General features: G+C 43.8%; 1 protein-coding gene across 2 annotated transcripts in view; it reads right to left on the reverse strand.

The window, feature by feature from the left end:
* prkd1 (protein kinase D1) overlaps positions 1-18,099 on the reverse strand; it is a 249,547-nt gene extending 231,448 nt beyond the window's left edge. For both annotated transcript variants that reach the window (XM_067991386.1, XM_067991385.1), the window contains exon 1: positions 17,666-18,099. In XM_067991386.1, coding sequence (XP_067847487.1) covers positions 17,666-17,857 — 192 coding nt within the window. In that variant the 5' untranslated portion in view covers positions 17,858-18,099. The remainder of the gene's footprint in view (positions 1-17,665) is intronic.
* Positions 18,100-19,144: the final 1,045 nt, after the last annotated feature.

Raw genomic sequence — 19,144 nt, forward strand, 5'->3', positions numbered from 1 at the left:
GATGAAAATCACATGGAAATGCTGGTACAAACACTGAGACAAGCAACAATTTCTTTCTGGGTTTTTGTGCTCATTAAAATAAGCAATCTCAATGTTAGAAAATATTCCCGTTTCAAGACACCCATGGGGTGAATTTCAACTGCCACCTCCCGCCCTGTTTCTTGCCTGAAAATCAGGCGGACAGCCATTGGAAATTGGGGCAGCACCTCAGCCACCCATTCATGCCCAAGGCCCGCCTGATGCAATTTTCAGGCGGGCCTGTAAATGAGCGAGCAGCCCGCCTGCCTGAAACAAGCGGGAGGTTGCTTAGATATGCAAATCATGCTCCTACACCAGTTGCAGGACCCTGATTGCAATTTTCAGGTACAAATGGGCTGCTAAAAGGACTGCTCACAATACTATCCAGGAAACTTTTTTAAAAATTTGGTGGGCCCAGGAAGAACTTAAGCCCCCAAAAAAACTCTGGCCTGCTGCCGGCCCATTCCAGGCTAGGCCCTGTAATGTGTTCTGGAGCAGCTGATCAGCACTTCAGTATCCATAAAAAACAGGCACTGCATTAGAAGCCTGTTCTCTTAATTTTGCTGTTAAAGGTGTATTGCTATATTACTGATTTCCTGTTTCCCCAATAAATGTTTATTATGTGCTAATTGTAAGAGGAGCTGGGCCATCCCTCTCTGCTGTAGGTTCAGAAGGAGAAGAACCACAGGAGACATGCCGGACAGGTAGCACCTCAGAAGATTAATGAAGACCCAACCTTACACCACCAGCCAATCGTACAGGTCCAGAAATTTGTACCTGGATATGTTGGATGTAACTTGTGTGCAGAAACCACAATTTCCCGAGGAGTCAGTCACTAAACTTTGCATGCTCCTTCAGCAAAGCACTTCAACAGGGATGGCTCTCTCAGTTGCAATTAAGGTGACCACAGCCGTAAACTTTTATGCTGCAGGATGTTTCCAAGCAACAGCAGGAGATACTGGCCAAACAAGTGACATGCCTTGTTTGCCTAAACATCTCAAATCATTAGATTCACCATGGAAAACAGGCTGTATAGCTGGATTCCTCAAAGTGTAAAATATTATTGTTGACACACATATGGCCATACAACCGCCTACCCCTCAATGCCAATCTTTCATGAGCAGAAAGGGGTTCCACTCCATTAATGTGCAGCTGGTCTGTAAACAAAGGTACTGAATCATGCATGCTAATGCTCACTATTCTAGCAAGTTATCACTACCCTGACAGTTGACATCATTCATTCAGTTTACAGCCATCCATGGTTCCCTCGTTACTTGAAGGGCTACATGGGCTGGATGGCTGCTGGAGATCTAAGGGTATCCACTGCAGCCATGGCTGTTTGCCCCAAAGAAGAATTCAAGGATAAGAGGGGAAGCACATGCGACGCACACTGCAGCACACAATTGGCATCCTTAAGCAAAGTTTCAGATGCGTGGACGAATTGCAGGATTGCTTCAGTACAGCCTGGCAAAGATTTCCATAACTATTATTGGCTGCTGCATTTTACACAGCTTCGCCATGCAAAGTGGCCTTACTGTGGAATAGGCTGCACAAGACAGTGCATCAACCAGTTGCAAAAGGTGGCCTAACCAAGGACCAGAAGATGTGTCTTCTGCCCGAACAACTGGTCAATCAGCCAGAGTGATACAGCAGTCTCCAATGGAAGACACTTTCAGTTAGATGCATGACACAACTAATGCACAAAAGTCATTTCCAAATGTGCTTGGCAAATAAAGCACTGTCCCATTGCCCTCAGCCTTACATCAGAACCTCTGAATACAACAGCATTATTCACCAACCACCTTAATCTGCTTCATAGTAATACGGCACACTGAAGTACCAGAGATTCCGCAATTTTATGGAAGGAAACAGTGTGTAGTGCAGGTATGTTCACAGTGGTTCCCTGATGCTTCACCCTTGTCACAATGAATGGGCAAGTGTTGCTTCCATTTCTCCCCCACCTCATTTTCAGATATGGGAGAATCGCAACCTTGTAAGAGTTGTGGCTCCTAAAATCACGATTCTTGATCCTTCTGCACTTCCACGACATCATGTGCCAGGAGCCACTTCAGTCCCATATGCCTTGTGTACAACACGAGCAGCCATCTACCTCCTGTGAGCCTGACCCTCTGGTGGCACCTAGAAGAATCACGAGAATGGTGTCCAGGGGAACGCCAGACCTGCTCCTGAGAAATCCTGACTGTGGGTGGAGCCTGAAAATCTGCCAGTGGTCTGACCCTACGAGAAGTAGTCAGAAACAAGTGTCTGTAGGCAGAACGGCAAAAAGCACGACAAAAAAAATTTTCTACCTGCAGAAATCTGAATTCCAAGATCTCCAGACTCTTCTGTTCCAGATGCTCCTCAATTCCGGCTTCAACAGCTGATCGTGACAGCTGCTGTGGCTCATAGAATTCACTGTGTAGCAACGGTCCAAGTCTCGAAAGCTCGGAGGTGCTTCACCACTGGCTTTCACTATGACATTTTTAAAATTATTTTTATTCATTCATGGGATGTGGATGTTGCTGGCAAATCCGGCATTTATTGCCCATCCCTAATTGCCCTTGAGAAGGTGGTGGTGAGCCACCTTCTTGAATCGCTACAGTCCATGTGATGAAGGTTCTCCCACAGTGCTGTTAGGTAGGGAATTCCAGGATTTTGACCCAGCGACGATGAAGGAACGGTGACATATTTCCAAGACAGGATGGTGTTTCACTTGGAGGGGGACGTGCAGGTCCCATGCGCCTGCTGCCCTTGTCCTTCTAGGTGGTAGAGGAATTGGGTTTGGGAAGTGCTGTCAAAGAAGCCTTGACGAGTTGCTGCAGTGCATCTTGTAGATGGTACACAATGCAGCCATGGTGCATCGGTGGTGGAATGAGTGAATGTTTAAGGTGGTGGATGGGGTGCCAATCAAGCGGGCTGCTTTGTCCTGCATGGTGTTGAGCTTCTTGAGTGTTGTTGGAGCTGCACTCATCCAGGCAAGGTGCCACCAGAGGGTCAGGATCCAGGAGAGTATTCCGTCACATTCCTGACTTGTGTCTTGTAAATGGTGGAAAGGGGCTGGGGAGTCAGCAGGTGAGTTGCTCACCACAGAATACCCAGCCTCTGACCTGCTCTTGTAGCCATAGTATTTATGTGGCTGGTCCAGCTAAGTTTCTGGTCAATGGTGATCCCCAGGATGTTGATGGTGGGGGATTTGGTGATGGTAATGCCGTTGAATGTCAAGGGGAGGTGGTTAGACTCTCTCTTGTTGGAGATAGTCATTGCCTGGTACTTGTCTGGTGCGAATGTTACTTGCCACTTTTCAGCCCAAGCCTGGATGTTGTCCAGGTCTTGCTACATGCGGGCACAGACTGCTTCATTATCTGAGGGGTTGCGAATGGAACTGAACACTGTGCAATCATTAGGGACCATCCCCATTTCTGACCTTATGATGGAGGGGAGGTCATTGATGAAGCAGCTGAAGATGGTTGGGCCTCGGGCACTGCCCTGAGGAACTCTTGCAGCGATGTCCAGGGGCTGAGATGATTGGCCTCCAACTACCACCACCATCTTCCTTTGTGCTAGCTATGACTCCAGCCACTGGAGAGTTTTCCCCCTGATTCCCATTGACTTCAATTTTACTGGGGCTCCTTGGTGCCACACTCAGTCAAATGCTGCCTTGATGTCACTCTCACCTCTTCTCTGGAATTCAGATATTCAAATGAGACCAGTGGCGACTTGGCGGTCGTTTCACTTGAGAGCTGCAGAAACTCCGGAAAGCCATTTAAGGGTGGAAATCAGGCAGAAATGGCCTCCACCTGAATTTCCTTGTAGAAAACATTTCCTACGCTGTTCCTGCATGGTAACTGTATAAGAAACAGTGAGGAGATTCATTGTTTTCTGCATTATTCTTGTGCACTCTAGTGATTTCTTGGCTGATTTGTAGTGGAAGTATGTTTGTGCAGCAAATGAAGCCTTTGCGTCACAATATCAAATAATGTGACTGACAAGCATATTACTGATCTTGAAAATGCACTTTTCATCTAATGATGAGTATTTTAGGAATAAAATTGTAATGCTGTGATCGTAAAACAATGTTTCTTAAAGGGCACAGGATGTTGATCAACATATTGCACCATGTTAAGGAAGTGTCAACCAGGTCAGCATTGGTAGATTCCTATAGGATTGACTGCCAGTCAGGAGTACAGTCCCCACCACTTATACCATCCATGCTTAGCACAAGCAGCCGCCTTTACCACAAGATGTGGTGACTTAAAAAGGAAGGACTTTTTAACTTTCTAAACAAATAGCAATTTTGTCTTGTAGAAAAAAGATAGGGGTAGATTTTCAACTTCACGCCCAGACTTAAAACACGCATAGCAGATCAGCTGCCCATTATAGAAAACTCCCAATTTGGAAATGAAAATCAGACGGTCTCAATAACGGGCCGCCAATCCGCAATGCCGGTTTTAAATGCCTGGGCGGTAAATTAAAGTCTACCCCTTTTTAGTTCACGGACCACAACTTTTTTATTGAGTCTCCAATTCCTTGCAAGTCAAATTACACTCTGTAAGTTGCTATTATACTTTATATACCTAGTGAGGACTTCTTTTGCATAATCTTAAATTGAATAATTACATTATTCTGTACTCACTCCCTCTAGGAACTGAATTAAGATTGTCCAAACTCACTTCACTGAGGACTTTTACAAGTGCCAATAAGAGTCAACTTTCATCTTCTCCTTCTGAACTGGGTTCTAACCCAAGTCCCAGGGATGAATGTTCCATATTCCTGCCCATTGCACCATCCACACGCATTCAGTCCTTTAGCTGTTTACATATTTTTGTTTTGCACTGCAGTAAAACTAACTTTGTCCCATCTACTGTCAATTTTGAGGAATGTAACATAGAATATACTCCCTGCAATTCAGTATTAACTTGTGGCAGCATAAACTAAACTGTGCCTCAGACTTGAAATGTTTGTTTTGTGGCAATTACTTTTGATAATTCAGTCGTATTTTGCACTAAAAAACTTGAATTATCCAATAATTTGAAATAAGCAATATTTATTGCTAAAAAAATGGAATTGTCAGATAATTTAAATTAAGAGTAGACTGCAATTGCCTAATCCATCTAAAAGAGTTTTACACAAACTTCAATGTGAGCGGGAAGGGCTTAATATTGCGATAGCAAAATGCCACATAAGTTTATACTTACAGATGACTGAAGGAGAAATCTTTTCGACTAATTGAGCAATGTTATGGTTCAAAGCAATCAAAAGTTTTTGTTTAGTTTGGGGGTTTTAATTGAAAAAATCAGATGTACAGGGGTCCAATAATACACTAGTTATCCTCTGAGCCATTTCAACCAGACAAGATAAGACGTGGCAGCATCACCAAATTAGTTTGATCTATTTGTTCACATAACATCTCATAGGGCACAAAGTCATAGCTGTACTAAATATTAATATTTTTTTTCAGTTTAATCATAACTAAAATCAAAGCTTTAAGAAGTATTAAACTGGAGGCCTAAATTCCTTAGCCCCCAAACTGGGTGCATTTCTGGAAGCATGCAATGACAGCGTGCCAGAACGGAGAGGCCCAAGGACCGAAGGAAATTCGTCCTTGGGCCTCATCAGAATAATTCAGGCGAGCTGCAGGCGCCAGACAGGCACCCTGACGCAGCATGCCTATCGGGGCAATGTACATTCTGTTTATGGTTCGGTCTTTAATCAAAAAGACTGCAGGTGGTTTGCTCAAAGAATAATGTTTTTTGGGAAATTTACCATTCTGCAAGTTTATTAACGTCTTCTTGTATTTTGTCGCAATCTTCCTCAGTACTAACTATACCCCCCAATTTGGTGACATCTGCAAATTTTGATATAGTACCTTCTGATTCCCAAGTCCAAGTCCTTTATGTAAATGGTGAACAACAGTGGCCCTAGCGCTGATCCCTATGGATCACCGGTTCCCACCTTTTGCCAGTCTGCATAACTAACTTTAAACCCCGACTCTCTGTTTTCTGTTTTGTAGCCAGCTTGCTGTCCATTCTGCCAGTTGTCCCCTGATGCCACATGCTCTGACCTTAATCATGAGTCTATTATGCAGTACCTTATTGAAGGCCTTTTGAAAATCCAGTTATAATACATCTACTGCATTACCCTGGTCTACCCTTTCTGTTACTTCTTCAAAGAATTCAATAAGGTTGGTCATGCATGACCTTACCTTTTGAAATCCGTGCTGACTATTTATTATATTTTCAGTTTCTAGATCCTTTCCAATACATCTTTGAGTAAAGATTCCATCATCTTACCTACCACCGACGTTAAGCTAATTGGTCTGTAGTTCCCTGGTCTTGATCTGTTTCCCTTTTTAAATATAGGAATCACATTAGCTGTCTGCCAGTCCTTTGGCACTATTCCCTTTTCTAATGAATTTTTATGTATATGTAATAGTGCCTCTGCTTTCTCTTCCCTAACTTCTTTTAATATACACGGATGTAATCCATCCGGACCAAGGATTTTATCCTCTCTAAGTTTGATTAGTTTATCGACCATCTCCCCTCTTTCTATCTTAAATGTTGTTATATCTTTCTTGATCTCTTCTTCTAATGGCATGTCCACCATGTTAGTCTGAGGTACAGTAACTATTCAGTATTTCTGCCATTTCGCTGTCATTACCTGTGAGTTTATCCCTTAGTGGCCTTATCCCTATCCTGTTATTTATGTGCCTGTAGAATACTTTACTATTTCTTTTTATATTCCTTAATAATTTAATTTCGTAGTTCCTCTATGCTTTCCTAATTGTTTTTTTGACTTCTTTCCTAACCTCTTTGTATTCCCTTTTGTTATCCTCTTCTTTAGTGTCTATGTACTTAGTGTATGCATTATTATTTCGTTTCAATTTTACCCTTATCTCTTTAATCATCCATGGTGTTTCATTACTGGCTAGTTTATTCTTGTATTTTAGCCAAATATATTTCTCCTGAACTCGATTGATAACCTTTTAAAATATTTTCCACTGCTGCTCTATCTCTTTGTCTGTCAATTTTTTTATCCAGTTTACCTTCCCTAGTTCCATTCTCGTCCCCTCAAAATTAGCTTTTTTCCAATCTATTACTTGGTCTTTGTCTTTCTCAATCATTATTTTAATCCTTATTATGTTGTGATCACTATTGCCTAGATGTTACCCTACTTTTCTTCTCTCCTCTGATTCATTTCCCATTACTAAATCCAGCAGCGATTCCTCTCTTGTTGGGTTTTGCACTTGCGCATGATAACAGGAAAATTCGGCCCTTACCTTACAAAGAAAAGTCTCTCCTCGACTATATGTTATGATGGTATTAACGTTCTTAATAAGACCCTCAAATTTTCTCTAGCACTTCAGTGTGGTGTTTAGTATCCACAGAACCTTAATGCACAGGATTTAATATATCCAGCCAGCATCTAAATTGACTCATGATATCTTTAACTATTCCACGAGGGACACTGAAAAAGCATGATCTGCCTTTTGTTAGCTATCATAGTGCACTGAAGAGGGAATGTTAGCTGGCAATTTTTCAGTGATATTCATTAGAAGAAAAAAGATGATTTGATTTATAAAGTGCATGATCACATCTCTCAGAAACATCTTAAAGCACTTAACATATAATGAATTACTTTAAAGCACGGTGCCTAAGCAAACACAAATGTGAGTCATTTTACACATAGCAAGATCCCACAAATAGGAAATGACCCAGATTATGATTATTATTTTTTTTTGGAGCATGAGCATAAATGGTATTATTTGAAATAGAAATATAACCAGGGCACCATGAAGCCTCTGCTCTTCAAATACTTTAACATCCACCAGAACAGATAAATGGCACCTTGGTTATAGGCAGGTTGTCCAAAGTATCACAAATTGGGCCAAATGCAGCTTGTGGGCCCTGGCAATATGGCCTACCGGGCAATTCAGTCCTATTTGTGTTTATATTTCTTATTTGCTGGTTTGCCGTGTTTGAATTCTAAGGGCCTGGAGGCTTCAGCAGAGCAGTTCTTAGTGCTCTTGGCAAATTGGTAGATATATCCTAAATCAGAACACCAAGATCTATGAATAACTTCAGCTTAAAATATATACAATTTTTTTTATTCGTTTATGGGATGTGGGCGTCACTGGCGAGGCCAGCATTTATTGCCAATCCCTAATTGCCCTTGTAAAGGTGGTGATGAGCCGCCTTCTTGAACAGCTGCAGTCCGTATGGTGAACGTTCTCCCACAGTGCTGTTAGGTAGGGAGTTCCAGGATTTTGACCCAGCGACGATGAAGGAACGGCGATATATTTCCAAATTGGGATGGTGTGTGACTTGGAGGGGAACGTGCAGGTGGTGTTGTTCCCATGTGCCTGCTGCCCTTGTACTTCTAGGTGATAGAGGTGATGGGTTTGGGAGGTGCTGTCGAAGAAGCCTTGGCGAGTTACTGCAGTGCATCCTGTAGAAGGTACACTCTGCAGCCACGGTGCGCTGCACTGCAGCCACGGTGCGCTGGTGGTGAAGGGAGTGAATGTTTAGGGTGGTGCATGGGGTGCCAATCAAGCGGGCTGCTTTGTCGTGGATGGTGTCTAACTTGTTGAGTGTTGTTGGCAAGTGGAGAGCATTCCATCACACTCCTAACTTGTGCCTTGTAGATGGTGGAAAGGCTTTGGGGAGTCAGGAGGTGAGTCACTCGCCACAGAATACCCCAGCCTCTGATCTGCTTTTGTAGCCACAGTATTTATGTGACTGGTCCAGTTAAAAGTTTCTGGTCAATGGTGACCCCCAGGATGTTGATGGTGGGGGATTCAGTGATGGTAATGCTGTTGAATGTCATGGGGAGGTGGTTAGACTCTCTTTTGTCGGAGATGGTCACTGCCTGGCACTTGTCTAGTGCGAATGTTACTTGCCACTTATCAGCCCAAGCCTGGATGTTGTCCAGGTCTTGCTGCATGCGGGCACGGATTGCTTCATTATCTGAGGGGTTGTGAATGGAACTGAACACTGTGCAATCATCAGCGAACATCCTCATTTCTGACCTTATGATGGAGGGGAGGTCATTGATGAAGCAGCTGAGGATGGTTGGGCCTAGTACACTACCCTGAGGAACTCCTGCAGCAATGTCCTGGGGCTGAGATGATTGGCCTCCAATAACCACTACCATCTTCCTTTGTGCTTGCTATGACTTCAGCCACTGGAGAGTTTTCCCCCTGATTCCCATTGACTTCAATTTTACTTGGGCTCCTTGGTGCCACACTCGGTCAAATGCTGCCTTGATGTCAAGGGCAGTCACTCTCACCTCACCTCTGGAATTCAGCTCTTTTGTCCATGTTTGGACCAAGGCTGTAATGAGGTCTGGAGTCAAGTGGTCCTGGCGGAACTTAAACTGAGCATTGGTGAGCAGGTTATTGGTAAGTGCCGCATGATAGCACTGTCAACGACACCTTCCATCACTTTGCTGATGATTGAGAGTAGACTGATGGGGCGGTAATTGGCCGGATTGGATTGTCCTGCTTTTTGTGGACAGGACATACCTGGGCAATTTTCCACATTGTTGGGTAGATGCCAGTGTTGTAGCTGTACTGGAACAGCTTGACTAGAGGTGCGGCTAGTTCTGGAGCACATTAATGGAGTCATTGATTTAAACTTTGTATGTGGCTCCTTTAGACTCTCTGCTATGCACCTGAAGTCTATGAAGACACAAAGCCTTAATGCTCCTGAACATCTCATCTAATTGAAGGCACCCCTAATAATGCAGCACTCCTCACTTCTGTACTGGAATTTTAGCTTAGATTCTGGTCTGCGACTCTGAGCCAAACTGCCAGCCTCTTTGTAGCATTCAAATGCCTTAAACAAAAGACAACTGATGATTAAATAAATGTAAATAATGGATACAGAGGTCACCATAGAGGACACAAGTTGAAATGCCAATCTCCTACATCATGGGTAGCAGGTCTCCACTCACAGTTCCTCCCAACATGAAAGGGGAAGGAACTCAACAAGTAAGAGATGTGCCTCAGGCCACACTTACACATCAACTAGTGGCCAGTGATAGAGGCATCAGCAGTAGTTTGGGACCAGCTGATCTGGCCGACCTCTCATGCACAGTGTGGGAGACCAGAGGATAAGGAGAAAAAATGCTTTCTCGTTGAAAGTGGAAAATAATAGCTGCTTGAGAATGATGACATCTAATGAGAACTCAGACAATTTTATTCACCCCGCACTGGCTAGAACCATCAGGTTAATTTATCGCATTTACTCCTTGGTATCTGTTGGTAGAGAATATATTTTTATGTTATTCTTGTAAAAAATACTGAAGTGGATCTTCGTTTTGACCAGTTGGGTTTGAAGTATCACCTAGGTGGAGCACAGAGAGGAAAATCTGGCAGGGAGGACTGCGTGCTTCTTACAGAACCCACCAGATTTCATTTACTTAAATGGAAGCAAAAATCAGATGGGTTCTGTTACCAGAATGTATCCGCTGCAAGATTTCTGTCTCTGCACTCCACCCAGTCGATGCTTAATGCTCAGGCAGTAAAGATGAATATCTACAACATATTCTCTCCTTCCCTTTTATTGCACTTACCAAACCATAGTGTCAAACTTGAGCTCCATTACTCTGTGATGTGGCGTTTGAGACAATGGGGTCGGGCAGGAGAGGGTCGGAGGGGAGGGTAAAAATTGCAAAACGCGACCCAAACCACCACGTACACGCCTGCTGCCATTTTTACGGTAGTGGGTTGCAAGCCGTGCCTATGTCCCGCTCTCAAGAGGCGGGATACCTCATTATAACATTTAAATTAGGCTCCCACAGTGCAGTTGGGAGCCTGATTTAAATTTAACGCTGGCCGGCTGGGTTTCCCAGGGCTCAGGAAACCCGGCAGCAAACGGGAGATGGGAACAGCTGATCAAGTGGGCAAGTGCTTTTTATAGCACTGCTTGTGAGCCAGGAGGAGCAGGAGTGCAAACCTTCTGCCGACTGCCACCTCTCCTCGCTGCTGCAATCGGCCAAACCCCCCCCCCACCCCGCCCAAACCCACGATCCCGAGTCTTCTGTCCCGCAATCTGCCGGACCTCCCCCTTCTGCCCTGCGATCTGCCGACCACTCCCCCCCCCCCCCCCCGCCCCACAATCTTTCCCCGATTACCAGAGACCATCCCCAACGGTACCCGGCTGCGGCCTTCTGCCGATGACTTTCCCGTCCAGCAGCCGGCAAGCCTGTCAATCTGGCCGGCTGCTGGGCGGGAATTAGAATAAAAACATGATCATGAGATCCTGCCATTAAATTTGGCAAGACCTCCATTTTCCCGAGATTTCCGGCCCCCCTCCCCATATCCACGCTCCAGCACTCCCTCCACCATCTGCCTGTAAATACCAGGGCCAATGTCTGCCATGCTGCATAAAAGCAGCCTGCATGGACTGTCCTGATCTCACTTTCCTCCCTCACTCCATGTGGGGAAGCACCCAAACTGTTCAGTGCTTATCCAGAAAGGCACAGCTGAGATCAAGAACTTGCAATGAAAGGAACTGGATACGGTCTCACAACAACCCACCATGCACTAGAGCTCTGACAGGTTGCATTACTCACAGTATATACATTGATTTCACATCAAGGTTTATTGTGTTTTTGCTTGCTGGTACCAACTGTCAGTGCCATCCTTGATATGTGATGATTTTGAGAAGATTAATGAGTGATCTTGGTCAGATTTATTATGAAATTTACAGTTGATTACCATGCAATACTGTGTACAGTAGATATTATATGGGTTAGAACTGTGACCTTTATTTATGGTATGTAACATTACATTTTTCAGTGTATTGTAGTTTAGCAACACTTGAAGATTAAAGCACAGCAAAAGAGTAGTTTCAAACCAACTCCAGTTGATAATATGGGGTAGAAATTAGCCTGGACCAGTTATTGGGACACCTAAATAACAGACGGGCAATTAGCAGTGCAACTAACACCTTTGCAGGCTGGTCGCAGGCCGTCCCACTGCCAGCATTACTTCATTGAGGCTTCAAAGAGATCGGAGGAGGATGTGTGTTTGACATCAGGAGCTGCTGCAAATAAGTTAGGGGAAGTTTTCTATCCAACCAAGAGCCCTACTTGGATTGAGATGAAAAGTAATATCTGTGGGTAAATGTATTGCGGTAATACGATTTCATTTTTGAATGAAAAATGATTGGAACATGGTAACAATTTAGCTTGTCAATAAATAAAGTGACGATAAAAGCAACAAAGTGGCCATATCAGCACTTCGCCTGAGTATAAAGGTTTCCCTCAGAGTTAAAATGAACTATGTGTCATAAACTCAGTACAAGAGTCATCTTTTTGTAGTGACTGCTACTGATATTTTACATGATGTGGAGATGCCGGTGATGGACTGGGGTTGACAATTGTAAACAATTTTACAACACCAAGTTATAGTCCAACAATTTTATTTTAAAATTCACAAGCTTTCGGAGGCTTCCTCCTTCCTCAGGTGAATGTCAAGAAATCCTCGAACCTCTCGCATTTATAAATCACAGAACAATACCTGGTGATTACAGATAGTCTTTTCAACTGCCCGTTGCCAAGGCAACCAAAGTGTTCAGACAGATAGGTGTTACCTACAGGGCCACCGAATATACAAACGGCCAGAGCAAAAAAAAACAGGGAGAGGCAGAAACATAGAAACATCCGGACGCAACCAACAGAGTACCCTTCGTCGTCCAGTACTTCCCTGGAGCGGAGAAACTACGCCATGTTCTCCACAGCCTTCAACACGTCATCAATGACGACGAACACCTCGCTATGGCCATCCCCACGCCTCCACTACTCGCCTTTAAACAGCCACCCAACCTCAAACAGACCATCGTTCGCAGCAAATTACCCAGCTTTCAGGAGAACAGTGTCCACGACACCACACAACCCTGCCACGGTAACCTCTGCAAGACATGCCAGATCATCGACACAGATACCACCATCACATGAGAGGATACCACCCACCAGGTGCATGGCTCATACTCCTGTGACTCGGCCAACGTTGTCTACCTCATACGTTGCAGGAAAGGATGCCCCAAAGCATGGTACATTGGCGAGACCATGCAGATGCTGCGACAACGGATGAACGGACACCGCGCAACAATCGCCAGACAGGAGGGTTCCCTCCCAGTTGGGGAACACTTCCGCAGTCAAGGACATTCAGCCACCGACCTTCGAGTAAGCGTACTCCAAGGCGGCCTTCGATACACACGACAACGCAAAATCGTCGAGCAGAAATTGATAGCCAAGTTCCGCACCCATGAGGACGGCCTCAACCGGGATCTTGGGTTCATGTCACGCTACACGTAACCCCACCAGCGAACAAAAGTTAACTGTTTTTAATATAACGGGTCAATTGCTGTCTTTTCCTTCCGGATGTTTCTATGTTTCTGCCTCTCTCTCCCTGTTTTTTTTTGTTCTGGCCGTTTGTATATTCGGTGGCCCTGTAGGTAACACCTATCTGTCTGAACACTTTGGTTGCCTTGGCAACGGGCAGTTGAAAAGACTATCTGTAATCACCAGGTATTGTTCTGTGATTTATAAATGCGAGAGGTTCGAGGATTTCTTGACATTCACCTGAGGAAGGAGGAAGCCTCCGAAAGCTTGTGGATTTTAAAATAAAATTGTTGGACTATAACTTGATATTTTACATGACCTTCTATTACATTGCCCATTAAATATATAGTTAAGATTACCTATCTAACTCATATGACCGTAAAATGAAAAAAGTGACTGTCTTGTGTTGACTTGGATAGAAATAATGAGTAATAAATGATAGAAAAGGCTAATAAGAGCTAATAAAAACTGAGCCATTAATAAACATGGCCACTAATGGGAAACTACTGTAAACAGTGGCCAGCTTACTTCACTTTTTTTCAAGATATCACTTGGGACCCAGGAGCAATACTTCCAAAAATAAAAATCAGGTACTTTCTCTTGTTCCTCCTGATCTTTTATTAATAAATTAAATGTTTTTAGCTAGGACTCCTTCAAATCCAACTATATCCTGTGACATTAGCTGGAAGTCAGGCACAGGTTTAGCATGTCTATCGCATTCGATACATTCCTAACGTTAATTAGGAAGTTGGGTCAGATTATTGGTGCTGGGGAGTGCATGCTGGGAAGGATCCAAGATGGCAGATCTGTCACTAATGTAGCAATGCTGTTTAGCATTTTACATTTTTCCATATGTGAGACATTAATTTTCAAAACCACTACAACTTGCCTTTATTATTTTAGAATGACAATATTCACAATTTCTACAGCTTAGTACCAAGTTCTCAGCTTGGGTAGTGGAGGGATTGCAATTATCCTCAGAGCCCCTCAAAGGAAGAGGGTTCTGTTCAATATCCAGTGATTCCCACTGGAATAAAATAGGTATGCCCTGTGATTCTTTCTCTTCTCCCCCCACCCTATTAGCTGAATAGTTGGAAGTTGGATGCTCGCTGAAGGATGGTTACTTAAAGTACTAGCAGTGCATTAAGATGAGGGTGGAACAGTGAAAAAAAATAACTTGTATCAATATCAGTAGAATGCAATACTAGCTATAACTGTAAGGACCATAATGCTAATATCTTCTGTCTCCCCTGTCTTTGATTGATAAAACACCCGTGCATCCTACAGGAGCATAGACACAACAATGAAAAAGATCAGCGGGGCATGTCTTTCTCTTTTCCCCTCCCACAATTTTTTTTGATGTGGGCTATGGCCTTCTTCCTCCTGCTCCCCAAAATCATGGAATTGCCCTGATGCTCTCTCTCCCAATGGCAGCAGCTCTATCAGAAGCGATAGAACTTACATACTTGCCTGTGGTACATTTTCAGGAGAAGTGATTTTCTGTCACTTACTTATTGAATTGAGTTTGTATGAATAATGTTGAGTTCCTAAGGATAGTATCTCCGTTGAAATGGCATGATTTATTTATGAATTTTCAGTCTATGAACTTTATGCAGTAAAGATACAAAACATATGTGTAAAAGTTCCACAGACCTCAAAACTTTTGCAAAATACCTCTGAGTTTTCAATTTTTATTTCTCAAGGTTTCCTGGCAAATTTCCAGATGTTATTTTGTATATTTCAAAATAGGTAAAAGTCAAAGGGGTAAAATTCTTGCTTTGTTGAAAAAACATGCGTGCGTGTCATCAGTACTAATTCTTAGTGCGTATCAAATTCTTAGTATGTATCAAAGGCGAAAGTATTAATCTAGGACTCCTTAATAATTGGAACACTGGGCAGGAAGGGAGAGGGTGAATTTTTGAGAAACCAAAGCAACATTGCACTTCAAATCCAGATAAAAGAAAAATGTGTTTTTAATTGAAAGACAAGCCAAAAAGTGAAAAACCAGGTGAAAGTCAGAAAAATAACATATAGCCAACGAGAAGCAGTAATTTTTCATTGAAAACTAAAAAATGTGGAACCTTAGTAATAGTTGAGGATGCTATTTCCTAACATTGTATATTGTGGATTTCAACAAATAGAGAAACAAAAAAATAAAAATTGGAAATACACATCAGTCATGTTACTCCAGTGCTGTCTGACTGATTTCATCTTAAACGTGTATTTTTGTTTTCACAGTAATGCAACCTAATGCCAATGCAACTGTTCTTATATGCAAACAGCTGAATAAAGCTAATAACTAATTTCAGTTATGCTCCCACGATGTTTCATTGTAATGCAAGGCTGCAGAAAAAGTGAATGCTATCAAAGCTCACAAAACAAGCTACCTGTCAATTCTTCACTTTAGCTGTCGTGTTACTCTCTATCCTGAAACAGTAGATCATTCCCAGTTCAATACAACCATACATCATGATCATAATTTAGATGCACTTCATCTTTCTCCCAAGTTCACTGTTTTGAAGAGTAGTGCTTTTGTTTGTGTTTTTTTTAAACAACTCAATTTTTACATAATTTGTTTAAACAGCATAATGGCACATTTGATTTTGCCATTGAAATCTTTTTCTATAGCAACTCACTGCCTGTACTGTGATGAAACTCCAAAGTACACTTTGTTTCATCTGTTGGTTGAACAATAGATATTAGCTGAAACGTGTAATTCAATCATTCAGCGTGACAGGAAGATGATAACCCACAAATTGATGACGGTGGCAGGCTTTAGTCAAGACATAATGCCTTTTTACAAGGACTTCATGTACCTGAATAGTTGGTTACTTAAAGTATGCATACTCTAAACATTTACCTTGTATATGGATTTCATGTTTAGTCTGCGTGATGTTACTGGCAATGTTTTTTCTTCTCCTAAGATCCCTATCTCTTAAATGTTGCTAATCAAATCTCAGAACTAATTTTACTCATTGTTCTTTTAGCTCTTGTAGCTTGAAAATATAATCGAATGTAACAGTTTGAGTTATTTAATTAGGTAATTATCATAGTTTTCCACATGCTGTAGTGACTGCTCACCCTTTTGCCCCAGGAGGCGCTGGCAGCGTGTAATCCAATTAGTATTTATTGCAGGCCGGGGTCATCTGTCAGTTTACACTTTGACAAGCAGAAGGTGCCCGCTTGCTCCAAGTCAAAATTTCTAATACGTGTGACTGTTGCCAGGCAACGTGCACATGTATTGAAATAACATTGTAGACACTAACTTTGGTATTTTTTTTGGATAACGTTCTAAACTCTTAAGAAAAAGAGGAAAACAAACTTCGTGTGCGAAGTCAACGTTTTTAAATATGAACATTTAAGTTTTGTTTATATAAAAACGTTTTCCATATGGTTACATCAGCTGTCTGAAAACTGTCTCGTATTACCTTTCCCCAGTTTAGAGACCGTTTAGTTTCCTTATGAGGTTTCACCGCAGTTCTGGATCCCGTTTGTAACAGTTTCGCAAAATTACAAAGTGCAGCTTGACCTAAAGGTACAGTTCGCTAAAAACTGATAGTACAACTTTTATTTTATAAAATTTATGTAAGGGATTTTATCTTGTATTTCTAACATTATCCACTTTGGAATTACAAACCTATTTTCAAAGTTGCAAACTCAGTAAACTGTCCAGCAAGTGAGAGATTCCAAGACATAACTGACTGTACTACTTGCTCAACTCTTCAAAAACACAAGTAACTATTGATCCCCTCACCACACAGCGCGAGTGGAAACTTTCTCTGAAGCTTGTACAAACTCACAGCCTGACTGACCTGTGCAGATCGCGAACAACCAGATGTTGCTGCTGACATCTGGCCCGCCGCAGTACGGGTGACCCGCGCCACATGGCCGGCTGCGGGCAGCCGTTTCGGAGTGGCCGACGGCTGGGTGAGTGAAGACTGATCTCCCCGCCCCCTCCCCCTTCCCACTCCTTGTCCACTGCCCAGAGTTTAAACCACAGACACAGGCAGGACACACGCTCCACATCTGGTAACAAAAAACGCAGCAAACTTTACACCGCAAAGTGACGTTTCCAAACACCTTTCCATCTCAAACATAAGAAGAAGAGGGGGGGAAAAAAAAAACAATTTTATCTTAAAAGTGAAGTCTCCACAACCCCAGCCCTGTCCCAGACCCGCCGCCCTGTCACGGTGACAGCCGCCGACCTTTAGTTGCGACCGATTTAAAGTGAACAACAGCCAGTCCCTCTCTCTCTCCCCCCCCTCTCCCGGTAACCGCGCCAAGTTTGTCCTCGGGTTACCTTTTGGTCCACGATGGAACAGGCCATTTCCCGGACATGTGCGAGGGAGAAGTCGCTGCAGTCGAGGATGACAGGCTCTCTGCTCAGGCCGATCTGGATGTGGAAGGAGATGCCCTGGCCGGACAGCCGCTGCGCTCCCGGGGACGGGGACGGGCAGCGACTCGGCGACCGGATGACTGGAGCCACGTTCATCAGACTCTCGGAGCGGCTCGGCGGACCCAGTAAACAGGAAGGCTGCTCGCCCCCCCTCTCTCTCTCTCCCTCCCTCTAAACTTTGGGAGCACCGCTCTCCGGCTGGGCAGCAACCCGGACGATGGCGACAGGGTGCTGGTTTGGGCGAGAAGGCAAACAGGAAGCGGGTGTGGGAGAGAGCGGCGGAGACGCGGCGGCCCCGAGGCGGCTGCTGCTGCTGCTGATGCTGCCGGCGCGCCGGTCACCAGCCACTGACTGATGCCGCTCTGCTGCCTCCTGCCTTCCTTCGGGCGCTCCCATAGGTCGGAGGTGGACTCTGTCCTTTCCCTTTTTTCTTCTTCACTTTATCTCTCTCTCTCTCTCTGCTTAACTCTGTACATCTCTGTTTCTCTATCTCTATCTCAATCTCAGTCTTTCTATGTGTATCTATCTGTCTCTCTATCTCTCTTTGTCTTGTGTCTCTGTCTCTCTGTCTATCTGTGTGTCTCTCTGTGTCTCTCAATCTGTGTGTCTCTCTGTGTCTCTCAATCTGTGTGTCTCTCACTCTATCTGTGTGTCTCTCTGTGTCTCTCAATCTGTGTGTCTCTCTGTGTCTCTCAATCTGTGTGTCTCTCTGTGTCTCTCACTCTATCTGTGTGTCTCTCTGTGTCTCTCACTCTACCTGTGTCTCTCTGTGTCTCTCACTTTATCTGTGTGTCCCTCTGTGTCTCTCACTCTATCTGTGTGTCTCTCACTCTATCTGTGTCTCTCACTGTATCTGTGTGTCTCTCTGTGTCTCTCACTCTATCTGTGTGTCTCTCACTCTATCTGTGTCTCTCACTGTATCTGTGTGTCTCTCTGTGTCTCTCACTCTATCTGTGTGTCCCTCTGTGTCTCTCACTCTATCTGTGTGTCTCTCACTCTATCTGTGTCTCTCTGTGTCTCTCACTGTATCTGTGTGTCTCTCTGTGTCTCTCACTCTATCTGTGTGTCCCTCTGTGTCTCTCACTCTATCTGTGTGTCTCTCACTCTATCTGTGTCTCTCACTGTATCTGTGTGTCTCTCTGTGTCTCTCACTCTATCTGTGTGTCCCTCTGTGTCTCTCACTCTATCTGTGTCTCTCACTCTATCTGTGTGTCTCTATCCCTGAGTCTCTCTCACTCTATCTGCCTCTCCATTTCTGTCTCTTTATCTCTGTCTCTATAGCTCTCTTTATCTCTCTGCCTGTCTCGTTTGTGTGCTGTTGCTCCCTGCTTCACTCCGATTCCTCACTCCCTTCTTCACTCCTTCCCACGGCCATCAGATCAT

The sequence above is a fragment of the Heptranchias perlo genome, chromosome 10, assembly GCF_035084215.1.
Source record: "Heptranchias perlo isolate sHepPer1 chromosome 10, sHepPer1.hap1, whole genome shotgun sequence".
NCBI classification, from domain to species: domain Eukaryota; kingdom Metazoa; phylum Chordata; class Chondrichthyes; order Hexanchiformes; family Hexanchidae; genus Heptranchias; species Heptranchias perlo.